This window comes from Artemia sp. Qi Xiang Cuo, chromosome 10 (genome assembly GCF_049724085.1).
Source record: "Artemia sp. Qi Xiang Cuo chromosome 10, ASM4972408v1, whole genome shotgun sequence".
Classification (NCBI taxonomy): Eukaryota; Metazoa; Arthropoda; class Branchiopoda; order Anostraca; family Artemiidae; genus Artemia; species Artemia sp. Qi Xiang Cuo.
In genome coordinates this window covers 33619559-33635179 of record NC_142803.1, presented here as the reverse complement: position 1 = coordinate 33635179, position 15621 = coordinate 33619559, and the positions used below count along the sequence as shown (strand labels likewise).

The 15621-nt window shown below is 34.9% G+C and overlaps 1 protein-coding gene across 1 annotated transcript in view; it reads right to left on the bottom strand.

The window, feature by feature from the left end:
* Positions 1-15621, bottom strand: part of E(z) (histone-lysine N-methyltransferase E(z)) — a 133409-nt gene that overhangs the window by 97392 nt on the left and 20396 nt on the right. Inside the window, exons 2-3 of the mRNA XM_089095367.1 lie at positions 9245-9489; positions 1509-1610 (exon numbers count right to left, since the gene is read on the bottom strand). Of these exons, the coding sequence (XP_088951493.1) occupies positions 1509-1610; positions 9245-9489 (347 nt within the window). The remainder of the gene's footprint in view (positions 1-1508; positions 1611-9244; positions 9490-15621) is intronic.

The following is a 15621-nucleotide window of genomic DNA, read 5'->3' as shown; positions in this document are numbered from 1 at the left end:
TAGGAGCTTGAAACCTCTACAGTAGGGTTCTTTGATAGCTGAATCAACAGCGTGATTTTCATTAAAATTCCATGACTTCTAGGGGGTCTTTCCCCCTTTTATCGAAAATGAGACAAATTTTCTACAGCTCGTAGCTTTTGATGGTTAGGACAAAACTTAATGAAACTTATATATTTGGAACAAGCATAATAAGCCAATTCTTTTGATATATCTATTGGTATCAAAATTTCGTTTTTCAAGAGTTTTGGTAATTATTAAGCCGGGTCACTCCTTACTTACAGTTCGTTACCACGAACTGTTTGAAAAGAGCTAAGGGATGACCCTAAAATATACAAAAAAGTGTGTCTAAAAATCCAAGCGGGGGGGGGGCGGGAATTATTATTTCTCTTCGACTGTTCCAATAAAAATGAAAAAGAGCTATTTTCCAAAATCTAGGTAAAGGGCAATTGTCACCCCTCCCCCCTATTGACACCCGTGTAAATACTAAATCTACTGACAGATTAACCTACATTATAACTGATAACTAAACAAAGCTATTTCATAATTGTCCTGCCTACAAGCTCAAAAAATGTTCTAGTGGAATAAGGGAGATATGTCATTTTTTTTTATTTTAGATTTTTCCTTATGATAGTTGAAAAGCTTTCAAGTTGCTGTACTATAGCTTTTCATACCTATCCTGCCTATAATTTCCAAAAAATATTCTAGTGGGAATAAGGGAGAGATAAGTCATTGGCTCCTTTTTATACATTTGCCTTTTTCTATGATTATTGAAAAAATATTTAATTTCTGATAGATAAAAGTACAATATAATTTTTGCAGAACTTTAATGAATCCGCTTTAATACGGGTTCATACCAGTACACAAGAAGCGGACCTCTTACCCAAGAGTGGTCCGGCGGGAACCCAAAAATCACTCTCTGGAAAATAGAGCCTCCAATAATTTCAAACGTGTACACAGGTCTGATCCTAAGAAGGGGAGACAAAACATGAAAAGGTTACATATAGACCACAGTTTGCAGTTGTTTGGGACATGCCTTGAACTGAAAAGGGGGTAAAGGGGGTAGCTCACCCCCTGTGTACAGGAGTACCTATACTGATCAACACGATTGACAGTTATGCTCTATGTGTTTATTTTTAACTGTCTTGCGCAGCCTAATAATGCTAAAGAATCACTGTTAGTCATTACAATTCCTAGACTTTAATTATAATATTCAAATCTCAATGGGAATTGGAGCAAGACTTTAAACCTAGTTAAAAGAGGAAAAAAATAAATCAATGTCAATAAATCAATAGTGCTTTACAAGCCAAAGACTGCACACCTGCACATAGGGGGATAAAAGAAGGGAAATTTCCCTTTGGGAAATATCCTCCGTCCCCTTCACCGCCCATTAGTAGGATCTGCGTGCATCTATGCATAATATTAAATGTGAATATAGTCACTTCTATTCCTGAATCCTAGAATACTATACCTCCATAGTAACTAGACCAAAAATAAAGCCTTTGTTGTACCTTTCCATCATAGTTTTTGAGCAGCTCATCAAAAAATGACTTGTGGGTCTCAACATCGTCACCCATATAAGGCATGTTATGAAGCTCAGTCTCATCTTCAACCTATTCAAAGGAAATCCCAGTTAATAACCAAATTTGTGTCTTTAATCAATGTAAAAAAAATAGCAAAGCAAATTTCGTCAAAGACATTCTTTTGGAGGTGCATCTTCGAAAGAAACTTCAGCACAACATTAGAATCTCAATGAAAAATTAGACAAGGATACAGGGTGTGTATATACATCATGATGATAAAAAGGAACTAAAAGCAATCATGGTTTGAAAGGAGTTAAAAAATAAGAAGATCAAAACCAAAAATTTGAAAGGAAAGTTTGTATACATATAAGGTTGCTCCTTTCAGATCCAGAAAGTAATAAAAATAGATGTTTATCAAAAGTAGAATAGGATTACTTCTCTTAAGCCGAAGACATGAAAAAATTCACCCAAAAAAGAGTTAATCTGATCAAATTCAGAACATAGCTGGAAACCAAACGAAAAAAAATAACTTTGTTCGAAAATAATGCTTTTATTCACATTTATTGCAATAATTGTTCAACATAAATGATCCACCTAAGGATTTTGCATAACTGAGTTACTTATTTCAATGATACGCTCATTTTTCAAAATATTATCATATAATAGATCCTTACAGAGGTTTCCTGTATCTCTCATTACGATTCATTACGAGAATACAATTTTATTATAAATGACCTCTCTTGCCAATTATTTAAACACCCGTATTGTTTGAAACAAGTTTCACCCTTTCAACTGACCAAAATGTTTTGGGTTATATCTTATCCCAACCATGGAATATCCTTCTTCTTTGTATTCGACTAAGTTTAGAACCGATTCAGTGGTTCTTCTTATTATTTCTCTTTGGAATTTTGACAATGCTAAATGAATAAAAAGCAAAAATCAAGTATTTAGTGGAGATTTTTCTAAAGTACATGATTATTAACAGTGGGGAGAAATATATTATAATTACTTCTAGAGGCATCCCCGTTTCATAGGGCATTGGGGATAAATTCGAACATTCAGATGTTACCCTCTATAAAATGTTCATTATTTGCAACGTACATGATAAAATAAGTTGATTTTGTGAAAAAATTATGATGATTTAAGGATCAAAATGAAAGCGTTTAAGTTACAGCATGGGACAAAAGCTAAGTAGTTTCCTAAAAACTCGGTTCTAAATACTTGACAGCTTAAAAGCGTACCTTTCGAAACATAGAAGTTACTCCTGATCACTTCTTGAAGGGTCATATATGTCTTAAAAGTTGAAGAATTAGAAACCGTTTTAGGTCCCGTAAGACGTAGTCTTGAAATTTATTTCTGGTTTAACCAATATTTTTCAGGTTTTGGCTTAAAAGTTTGCCTCTGTCGAGTTCCTATGCTAATTTACTTCAAGATTTGAATGCTTATAACTTTCGTTAGGAATATTTCCCAAAATAAACTTTTTTGGGCACCATTAACTTCTTTTGCAACGTCCGAGCATTTTAGGTCGATCGCCATATGAAATTTGAAGTTGCATCCCACAGGCCGCTAAAACGATAGGTGAGCCTCCTACGTCATACTAGCGTATTTCTCCTCTTGGCTAATAGCAATTAATGTTATAAAATTCTTCTACAAAAGGAAGAAGTAAATGATATAAGTGAAATGTAAACCAAAATACAAAGAAAGTAAAAAAAAATGGAGGTAGAAGAACAACAGGACACAATCCAGCAGTATATATTAACCAATAAAAAGCTGCTAAATTTCAGAGAAAAGAACAGAAATGTATTATTTTGCCAATCTCCTGACAATTAATTCCGTAGTGACACATATTCTTCTTTGCTACGGTTATTCAAGAGCTACTAAAATGAAAGTCAAATTTTTACAGCAGCAATAAATCTCTTAATTTCTTTTATTTTTATTTTTTTTTTTAATCTTACAGTGTCGAGTTGTTTAAAACATTCTGAGTGAAAAAACAGCTTTTTAACTTCGATGCACCGTTACCTTACCTAAAAATTTCATTTCTAAAAAGAAAATAAATATAAAAAAGGCCACAGCGCACATATTTTCTTATTGATTGAAAAATAATTTAATTCGGAAAGACAACTGAACAATAGAAAAGAGTATATAAAAAAGAGTGTCTTAAACTTCCGATTTTTCCGATTTTATGAGTCTTTTTTTAACTGTAATAACTCATTGATACTTATTCAATGTAATCGGAGCAAGTGCCATTTGATTCACTGCACTTTTGCCAACGTGAAACGAGTCGTTTAATTCCATTGGCACAAAAATTTTGTGTTTGTGATTCAATAAAGTCAACGAAGGCCATTTGGCCTCGTCTGTATTGCCGAAGGTTCTACCAGTGAGAAAGTTATCGGAGTGCTTGAAAAGATAATAGTCGGTTGGTGAGAGGTATCGGGAGTATGGTGGGTGATGCAGAACTTTGACGTTCAATTCGTTTTATTCTCAGATGGTAACATGTAAAACCTGCAGACGGATGTTTTCGTGGTGCAAAATCGGACCTCTTCTGTTGACTGCTGCTGCAATGCCGGCTGCTGCTGACGCAATTTTGGGTATATTTCATTGATTTCCTAACAAAAGAACTCCGCTGTGATAGTTTGCCCGGTTGCAGAAAGTTATAGTGAATCACACCGGCCGCTGACCACCATACAGTAACCATGGTCATCTTTTTGGTGAGTCTTCTCCTTTGGAAAGTACCTGGGTGGCTCAATGGTGTCCAACCACTGTCCTGAACGTCACCTAGTGTCGTAGAAGGTCCCTTTTTGATCGCACGTGATGACAATCCAAAAAAAGGATCATTTTAGTTTTGCAAACGCAAAGAAGAACAGACCTCAAAACATGACAATCTCTGTCAATCGTTCAAATCGTGGAGCACCCACTTTTCGAGCTTTTTGACATTAAAACACGTGACGCATGACATTAAGATGGACGTGGCATCAAAGTCGGACATGACATCACATGATGAAAAACACATGACAATGAAACGGACAAAACTTTTGAAACAACTTAATAGAACTTTCTGGCGCGGATCATGAAATAACGATGATGATAGTATTACAGATCAGAGGCAACGCTCAGGCATTGCCTATAGTACAGAACAATCTACCTTCTATGCGTGTGTTGTCTTCCACCACCGTGCAAAAAGTGGGGTAGCATAGTAGCAATGCTACTTGGCAGTTTTCAAATTTGTTGACAGATTTTGTCTGAAAATACCATTTTTACATATAAAAATACATTTTGCTCAAAGAAAAGCATTCAAAACACAAGTTGTGCTGCTAAAGTGTCAGCACCTTTTGGAATTCTGTCGAATTCTGCTACTGGCAGTTTTGGAACTTTTTCCATACTTGTTTTCCAGCCACTTCGTACGGATAGGGCGGTCTTAAGAACTTGGGAAGGGGCTCGTCAGAGATAGATTTTATAACGGAAAATAAGGAAGTATGCTTGAAAAAGGGTGTCCAATTGCCTAGAAACTTTGAGGGGTCACTTCGTGGACTAAGAGGAACATAAATTTGTTGGAAAGGGAGGGTTTAAGGGGCCCCGAAATGAGTCAAGCAACTTTTTACCCTTGATCAGCTCAAAGTTTAGTCATAAGTCAAGAGTAATCTAATGTACAGGCACGAATATTTGGGGTACCAACCTTCAGAAATAGGACCCAGAAACTTTTATGTCTGATTGACTCAAAGCTTATATCTTTAAGAACTCGACAGGCACATATGCAGGATTTTTTTGGGGAAATAAAAAAAAAAAAACGAAAAAAAAAACGACATTTTGAATAAGAAGTGCTCAGATATTCAAGAAAATTTAGAATTTCGGGGGGACCTCTGCCCTGAGCCCCTTCTCCCAGGGTATGACCCTGTACTGATCTGAATGAAGAAGTAGATATTTAAAAAATATAAATTGGTTCCCTCAAACGGTACCCGACAGAAGATTAAGAAACTTAATGCTCTAACAGCATGCAAATTACAGCCATGACGCAAAAAGAAACAACAAAACAAACAGTTGGTTCCTCTGAAAAAGGGGTCCGAAAAAGGGCCAAAGAAATTGTTTTTTTTTTCTGAGCGGATTGAAACTTAAAGGACTATTAGAAAAATAAGTCCTTGGGGCAAAAAAAATTCTAATATACAAAAAAAATTAGTTTCAGTGCATCCCCCCCCCCTCAAAAATAGACCCCAAAACAGACCGATGTTTTTTTCCAATCGGCTTGAAACTTGTTTCCTTAATTCTTTAGGGCATGGAGACACCAATTCACAAGGGAAAAAAATGAAAAGGAAATGAGATTCTCCTGAAAATGGAGCCCGAAAAAGGGCCAAAAATCTTCTTTTTAAGCTGGGACCCAAATATAGGACCAGAAAATGGTCCGATTTGTTCCCACTTAGCATGAAACTTTCAAGGGTCACTATCTTGGGTAAGCAAAGCAAACATTTTTTTGTTGAAGTGGGTGTATTCAGGAGAACTAGAAATGAACCAAAATACCTTTTTGCCCCTGGTCAATTTTGAATTCGCAGCCGCAAGTCCCTAGGCTAAGAGAAGCATAATATAAAAAATTAGTCTGAGAACAGGATCCTTCCAAAAGTGAGAGGAGTCAAAAACCTTTCTTGCTGATCAGTCCGAAACTTATATCCCTAATACTTGGGTCAAGAAGACCCCCTAAAAACAAAGAAAAATATTGAAAAAAATGATCTCCTTCAAAAGGGCCAAAAACTGTTTTTCTCTGATCAACTAGAAACATAAAGCCACAAGTTCCGGGGCAAAGGAAACCGTCCCGTACAAAGAAATAGGGTGGTGACATTAGCCCCGAAAACTGTGTTCAGAATATTGTTATTATTACTTATTGGAAATCCTGTCATACAAAAAAAAAAGACGGAGCAATAGACGAAAAAAAAAAAAATACCCATAAACTTAGCAGTTATACATGATGGTTTTTAGTGACGAACGCTGGAGATAAGATCTAAATTAGCTCTTAGAATAAATTACAAAGACGAGAAAGAAAAACTCAATTATACACTGCATTGGAGGTACGCTTTTTTTTAATCCCAAATACTGAATTTTATTCAGCTCGCTAAAACTGAAAAAAACTGGTTTAGATTTTTCCTCTAAATGACTTAAAATTTTAAATCAAAGGTCTCTGGCCGTGAGGACCTTGAAAATGAGCAAAACTTTTTCTCTTATTGGCTTGAAACTTTCAAGGACCGTTGTCTTGACTAAAGGGACCATAAATATTTTGTCTGAAAGGTGTAGGATAGAGGGTCCGGAAATGAGCCAAAAACTTATTCTCCCTCGTCATTTTCAAACTTGCAGCCGAAAGTCCCCAGGCCAAGAGGAACCAAATATAAAAAAGTCTGGGGGCACGGTCCCCGAAAAGTAGGGCCCAAGAAGAACCAAAACAATTTTTCCTGACAAGATCAAAACTAATACTCTTCAGTCCTTGGGCCAAGAGGATCCCAATGAACTAGAAAAAAAATTGGCTGTCCTCCAGAAAACGTCCATTTTCACCTTTCGAATGGTGTGAAGCTCACAACTATAAGTTCGTGGGTTAAGTGGACCCCATGCAAAAAAAAAGTTTAGATTGGGCTTACTGGCTCCCTAAAAATAAACGAAAAACATTTTTACGATTGGCTTGAAGCTTAAATTTTAAATTCCTTGGGTCAAGGAACCTTAATTCACACAAAAAAAAACTAGACGCAAAACCTTTGTTTTCCCCGGTCGGCTTGAAACTATCAGGGGCAGCTGCCTAGACTGAGGGGACCACACATCTTAGTTGGGAGGCCAAAGGGTTTAGGATTCATAAATGGGCCAAAAAATGTATTTTGCTTGATCAGACTAAAAATTATAGCCATACCAATTTTCAATCTAAATCTTCAATCTAAAATTTTCAGGGAGTGTTGGGAGCAGTGAATTCTGGACTTTGACTTAGGGGAAGAAAGTTAAAGATTTTTTTTCTTAAATCCGCTGAAAAATTTATCTAAAAATTTTTGTACTATAAGCCCTTATGTTATTAAGAATCTGATCATTGTTAGGTAGCAAGGTAAACCAAAAGACTGTAAAAAAAAAATCCGCTAAAAAATTTATCCAAAAATTTTTGTATAAGCCCTTATGTCATTAAGAATCAGATCATTGTTAAGTAGCAAGGTAAAACAAAAGACAGTGTGTGCAGCCATCTAACCAATAGAGAATACCTGCAACATCTCACGAGAGGCTCGGGGGATCGAGCTGAAACTTTCAGAATGTTTACCACAAAAATTCACTCAAGAAATAGCAGGGCTATTGTACCGCCCCCTTAAACCCTCTAAAGACCAAAGCGTCATTTATGTTTTATTGAAAACAAAACATTTTTGAAAAGTTTCTCTGTAATCATCATAGCAAAGAAAATCAAAATTGCAGGGTCTTCCGGGATTTAATAGCATTTTATTATAAATGATCGATCTAGATTCATTAGTCTAACATGCACTCAAGTTTTCTTCCGCTGAAGCATATTTCTTTCTAACCATTGTTAAATCCAATCAATTGTTAAATCATTTGTCGATTCGTCAAAATATTGCTTCAACAAACTAAACAGATTGCTTCAAAAATTTACCAATGCTCCTTTTAGAGGTTATACTTAGACATACATTTTCTATACATTTGAATAAAATTGTATTTTCTTTTCTGTAATCTTAATTATTATCATGATTAGACCCCGGCGCCACGCCGGCGCATCGAACGAACGCCACCAACGAGAGGCTCGGTTGACCACCACCCAAGTATCACAACACCGCCGGCACGTTCGGTTGACTTTGATTTTAATTTTGAAAGGCAATATGTAGTTCGCTTTTGAAAATGTGTTCGCTTTTGACGGCACTATGACGGCGCGCCACAGCTGCTATTTTTGGCCCCATCGCCACCAGTCTTCCCTTATCGGCGCGGCGCCGAGGTCTAATCATGATTGCCTCTTTTTTTGCTGATGCTTTAACAAATAAAAACTAAAGGCTAATGTTTTAAGTACATATCGCTTTTTAAAATGAAAATCAAGCCTTGTAGAACGTTTGAGAGGGGTGGCCCCACTCTTGTTTACGGTAACTTTTATTTGTAAAAATCGTTTAGCCTTGCAACATTAGTATGCTCTTGTACTATTGTCACGCAAATATAAACAAAGTCATCCAAATACAAATCGTTTAAGTAAAGCGTAAACGATACTCTATTTTTAGAAGGTTTAAGGCCCTGTTCTTATTTGAAGTAATTCCGTTTTGTTTTAAGTTTAACTTATTTATTTTAATTATTCATTTTCATTTTATCACAAACAATTATTTTCGAATCATTCATTTTAATTTCTATTGGTTTTGGGTTTCATTTGTTCATACGTTGTAATTTCTGCTAGTTTCAAATCTGAATCATGATATGATTTTATTTCTGCTCGTTTTAAGTTTTAATAGGGCTCTTTACTTTTCTTCCAATATTTTTTTCGGAAACCTTTTTTTTTTAATGAATTCCTCAAAAGAGATGCCACCACTACATGCTAATAAATGTTATCTCCAATCTCCTTTAACACAGGCTATTAAGCGTTTTAGGGAATGGGTGTGTTAATTTATCAAAAATTTTCATTTAATGTTGTGAGAATAAATTTAAACTGTCTAATGAAAATAGGATATACACCTTTTGTACTTCATTACAACGATATACATCGATATACAACGATATAGCTTACATCTTACCATGAAATTTTGTTGAAGAGGTGCCCATGTATACATTGTTGGTATGGTGGTGATTTGATCAATAAACATGATTGGGACTAAATATTCTTCGGATATATCTTTCCCATTACCATTAATTGTGACAACACCAAATTTTGCCACTGTGTTTTTACTTTTAACTGTGCTTTTATCTTCATCCTCGGGTGCTGCACACTCCCAGGTGGCATTTGATGAAGACCACCGGAAAAATTCCTCTTCGCTTTGCGCTGAAATGTATTTATTAATATTCAAAATACTATTGGTTAAAGTTCTTTGATAGTTATTTTCCGAACTATGTCTTATGCTTTCTTCACGTGCAAGGAAAAAACAAAAATTAACGGTTTCAAATAGAGAAAAACGAGTAACAGAACATCAGGAAACTAAGTAACTGAATATTTCTCAAGAATTTCTTTGCTAAACAACAAAGAGGAAAATCCTTTACGCATTCCTTGAACAAAGTTCAAGGCAGAAATCGCATTGTAGATAATGAGGAACCAATGTTTTCCTTTCTGGTGTTTTCCTTATCTCTGAAAAAAAACATAAAATTACACAGAAATAAAATTACCAAATGTAAACGGGAGTGCCTTTGGCACTGGCACAAAGACAACTTCCCCACAATATTTCATAGTAATCTGTGCTTTCCATTTTCAAACAAAATCCAAACTGATTGATAAGTTTTTCACCAACAGAAAGTTGCCCGCATTCCAGCGACAGAATACTTTAATTTTATTATTATTTGTATTTAGGAAAACATTTACTATAACCTTCGCATCAGTTTATTATAAAACACAAAATATTGATTTCGAGTATTGTCATAAGTACTAAGAAATAAGAATGTATCATAAACAGTGTAATAGCGCTATAACGTCCAGGTAAAATTGTCCGTACAATTTAACCTGCAGGTTAGTTCTATAGGTGTCAATTGACGGGGGAGGGGTGCCTGTAAAAACCTAGCTTTCGCCCCAGCCTAGATTTTGAAAAATATCTTTTTTGGTGTCTTTTCATTTGAAAAGGCCCTTTTTCCTGTGTTTTCATTTTTTTGTTTAATGGGGAAAAAAGCCAAAGTGCAATTTTTTTGTGTCACATGGAACTTCACGATGGCGTTGTCAAGTCGACTTTATAAAAATCAATTATATATAAAAATTAGCTTTTAAATAAGCCCTTAAACAGCTCTCTATCATGTTGCAATAGCCTTCTAGTTCTGCTATTAAGTACATGATTTATGAATGATATTAAGGGCGGTCTTGGAGCGGGGAATATTAAGAATGGGGCTTGTAAACCTAAGAACTAGGCTGGAAATTATCTCAGCTCGCTTTTCATTCTTCCCAGCCTTTTTATTCGGGAGATGGAACCCAAAGTGCAATTTTTTGGTGTCATATGGCACTTTATGAGACATAATTATAAAAGTCAAATTTATAAAAAATGTTTACACATAAAATTGTTTTACACAAATGAGTCCATAAACGGCTCTCTATCGTGTTCCAGTGTCCCATTTAGCCTTTCCATCTGAGAAATGTCACCCAAATTGCACTTTTAGGGTGCCATATGGCACTTACGACAACATTATCAAGTTGAATTTATGAAAAGCAATTAGATATGAAAATTAGATTTCAAATGAGCGCTCTATGACATTCCAGTGCCCTACTAGCAACAAAAAAAAAATAAAAATAAAGAATGAAGATATATCAGTGCTACCTATGCAAAAAATTGATTTTCCTTCTTGTTCGAGGTGATGGCTGCAAGATTCCTGCATACGATTTTCGAAAATTGCTATTCCAGTCGTGCATTTATCGTTTTGCTCTCACGCCATTCTTGAGGGGCTTCAGACTCTTTTTAACATTCTTGCAATTATGTTTTCAGAATAACATTTTACTATTAAGATTAATTGAAATAATAGTTATCATTCCATGATCAGCTACAAATGGCAATTTTTAACACCAGACAGTTTTTAAAAATGCATTTTTAAACTTTTGGTTACTATGGGCCGTGGTCTGCTCTTCACTAGGTTGAAGCTATTGCTGCAACCATGATTACTGTCAAATTGAGAAAAGAAGGGTAACAATGGATTTGAACTGCTCTCCTGAAATGAATATGTCAAGAAAATAGAAGTAGTACAATTAGATACCTTATTTAATTTTCTTCCAAATATGATACTCACTTTAACAAATAAACACTCATTTGTTAAATTCATAGAAAGGCAGTGTGGTCTGGGAATAGGATACCTAATTTAAGGTATTTTGACGAAAATGATACTCTCTTATCTGAAAATGCACCCTACTCCACTCGCTGAAGCTCCCAGATATAGCTCTGAATAATATATTTTTCCCTTGTTTTCGTCAGTAGATGCTTTGTATTTATGTATCAACCGATTGTCATAAATTTGGTGGTTGACCACTTCTAAAGGAAACATTAAATAAAAGTAGTACCACTGGATCCCTTGTTTTATTTTCTTTCCCAATATCATGATTGCCTTTCTGACAAAATACCCTACCCCCCCCCCTGTTGGTCAAATATATAGCATTAATAATACATTTCCCCATTATTCTGAATCTTAAGATAAAATTATTCTTTGCCAAAACCAGTAGCCTACATTCTTGTCTACAGAATTCTACAGTCTATAGAATGTCTGTAGCCTACAGAATTCAATTTTCCCTGAGTGCTTGGAAGTCTTGGGTAAAAATATTACCTGAAATGATTTAAAAAATATGGAAAACAATGAGAGAAAATATAATAAGCTGATCAATAGAAACATGCTGCATATTATAAAGAATGTCCTTGTTTTAGTGCTTTCTTTTAGTTTGTATATATCCTAAGGTTATATCTCGGACCCTAAGGGGGGAGGGGGTAGAAAAGCAACCATGATAATTGGAAAGAGCATAAAATAAGATATCTAATGGTACTACTTTTATTTGTTTAACATATTTCTTTTAGAAGTGGTCAACCACTAAAAAAATACAAACCCATTAAAAGCATTAGGTCCATTTGACTGCAGAATAATTTGAGATCAGTTGGATAAATTTATCATTTAGCCTACATAGGATTTAATAATATGGATAATAATGGAAGGAAAGATGACAATCTCATCAACAGATTAATTTTGAAAAAAAAAACAACATTACAAATAAGAAGTTTCTTAAAGAAAAGTAAAGAACCACATAAGAACTTACGGCAATCATAAATCAAGTCCTATAATAATTCAAACTTAAAACCACCAGAGATTACTTTTAAAGAATAATTGAAAACCAAACAAGCAGAAACTAAAATGAATAATCAAATCAAACACAATGATAATAGGTACTGAAATAGATGAATAATTAAATCCTAAAAGGAGCAAAATTAAAATAAAACACAAGTCAAACTCAAAACAAACAGATATTAGTGCAACCGACTTTGTCTAATACCCCCTTCCCCCAAATTTGGACCTTCTAAAGTCTATTGTGTAACTTGTGTTTTTATATAAAACTCAATGTATTTCTAACAGCGTGCTCCGATTTTCCAAAATATCAATGAGAAATAGAATCAAAATCACTATAATAATTAAGATGGATGGAAAAAAACAAATGAAAATGAGCTGACTGTTTAATTTATAATGATTTAAATTCAGGGGAATTTCAACAGTTCAGGATTTTATTTTACAGTGATTTTTTTTATTGCAAGTAGTTAAAGTTCCAGTCACAAGTAGCCGTAGTTGCAGTTGCAAGAAGTCACAGTCACAGTAGCAAGTAGTCATAGTTACAACTGTAAGTAGTTGCAGTTGCAGTCAAAAGTAGTTGCAGTTGCAGTAGTAGTAATCCTTAGTTTCCAGGGTCTTAGCTCTTCATAGCATATTACAGATATGTCCTTTTGATAACCTGGATGCATATAGCATCTTTTGATTTAGTTCAACACCCCCCTCAACATTTCCTCGAGTTCCAATTTCAACGAGTTTCAAAAACAAAACTGTTTTCAGCAATAACTCCTCAGTAGTTCATTTACTTCGTTTTTAGTATGGTAATTTGTGTCTTAGGGTAAAGTCAAGTTTGGGTTTTTAGAGAATATTTCTGTCAGATCTGAGTATTTGTGAATATTTCTGACGCATTGTATATTGTCTATGCTGATGATCTTTTGGTTATAAGCTGTACTGAAACCAGACTAGTGTCCTCTGCTTAATTGATTTCTTGGACGTTTCTGTGTATTGGTCTTGCACGGAATATAGAGAAGTATGGATATCTAGTTTCCAATTCTAAGCCTGTTTCTGAAAGCTTGAATTGTGGCCTTTTTTCTATTTGCTTTTTTTCACAGATATGGTGGCTAGGAATTCATGTTTGTACAACTATATTAACCCTCTATGCTCAGCTTCTTAGAGATGTTAAAGGAAAATTTAAAGTTAGTTATGCTAAAATTGTTCTAAACCATGGACAATACTCTTGGAAGGCTCTTGCTAAATTATATTCAAGTTTTGTGATCATTCTGTTTTTGTTTTTTTTGTATGGGGCTTTACCCAGTTCTGAAAAAAAGATCTGGAAAAGGTCCACATACTTTATTTTATATATTGTAAATTTTTGCTTTAATTTCCAAGATTGTATCATCACACCAATATTGTCCAATGTTATGGTGGGACTGATATACTTTCATTCTCTTTTTGTTGACCAGGTTCTGTCGGGTTTTCGGTCTGGGTATGCTAAACTTGCAGCCCTGAAGTTTAAATTTAATAAGCATATCCTTGCTAGGTTGTATCGTGCCGTCGCTCTTCCCTTTGTTCACTACATCTCACCCGTTTGGCATTGGCTATCGAATTCGGATATGTTGCGAATCCGTTCAGGCTTTTGCAAATATTTAAAGTTTCTGCTTGGTCTGCCACTTTACCTCCGTAACACTGGTCTGCTAGAAAAGTATCATATACCTGATCCTGTTGAGTTCATGCCGAATTTTGAAAAACAAGCTCTCGTGAAACACAGGGCACTATTATTTGATTTCCCAGCGACTTTCTTGCTTGATAGTTGAAGTGTGATTTGTTTGTATTTAGTAGATTATTATGTTCGGTTGATTTGTTTTCGTCTTTATTTTCTCTTTTCTTTTGTTTTGCTCCGCTTCTTCATGCTTCTTTTTTATAGCGGGTTTGTAATAAATTATTATTATTATTATTATTATTTTGAGGCTGTAAGTACCAAGCTGAAAGAAAATATGTTTTTTTCCTTAGGCCCTTTCCGCAATTTAATCGATCTACTCTACTAGACTGTGTGATTTTTATTGTGCTATTCTTGCTTCTTTGTTTTCTGCTCATGTTACTTTACTCCACTAGTGCTTTTGTATCACATTTCTTATAGAGGAGTTTAAATAAAGTTTTCCTGAAATTGCTAGGTACTTCCCTTTTTTCAAAAATCATTTTCATTATCTTGTGTGATTTATCTGTGACAACTCATTTACCACACTATCAGCACCTGGGGCCTTATTATCCTTCAATTTCTTTAGTACAGTCACTAATTCTTCCTTCATATCCTAAGTATCACAAACTTTTTCACTCTTTTCTACTTCTTTTCCTGTAACTCTAAGATGGCTTAGCACATTTTCAAAATGTTCTGTCTATCTCCCTTTAACTCTTTCCTTATATTTAATTCTTGCCCTCTTCCTATCGTTAACTGCAACAAGTCCAGATGAATATTCCCTCTCAATTTGTTAACATACCAGTTTGATATTTTACTATTATGCCATCTGGCAACATCTTCTAGATCTTCAGCAATTTTATACATGTCCTCCACTTCAATCCACCTTAGTTCATAATGTGGTTTTTATTCTTCTCCACTTTCTTCCCATTCCCTTATTTTCACATGTTCCATCACTCAACCAATTCTTGTACAAGCCCCTCCTCTCTATATTAAAAATAAAGCATTTTTACTAACTGCCCTTGCTGTGTTTCTAACTTCTTCCCAAAGACACCATCAGCAAATTCAAAAGCTAATTTCCTAAAATTATTCCATCCATCTTCTACATTGTCAAATTTTACTCTCCAGTTTAGTATCAAACTGTTCCTGGAAAGCTTCTCTCAAATTCTCATCCTGAAGTCTTCCAACATCATATCTCTCCAGAAGGTAGTTACCCTTCCTAAATTTGAGCTTTAGATTAACCCTAGGCCCACTAGATGGTGGTCTTTACGTTTAACATCAATAACAGCACTCTTATATACACTAGTATCTTGCATCAATCCTGTAGATCTTTGGTTTACAATAACACAATCGATAAGGTTACAAATAGATTGTTATACTTTCGAAATTGAAGCCATCTGTAACCATTACTGTTTTTTCCTACACTAAATTTACCTAGGATGGGAAACCATCTATCCCTATCTTTACCAACCAGGGCATTAAAAACCCCTGATAAAA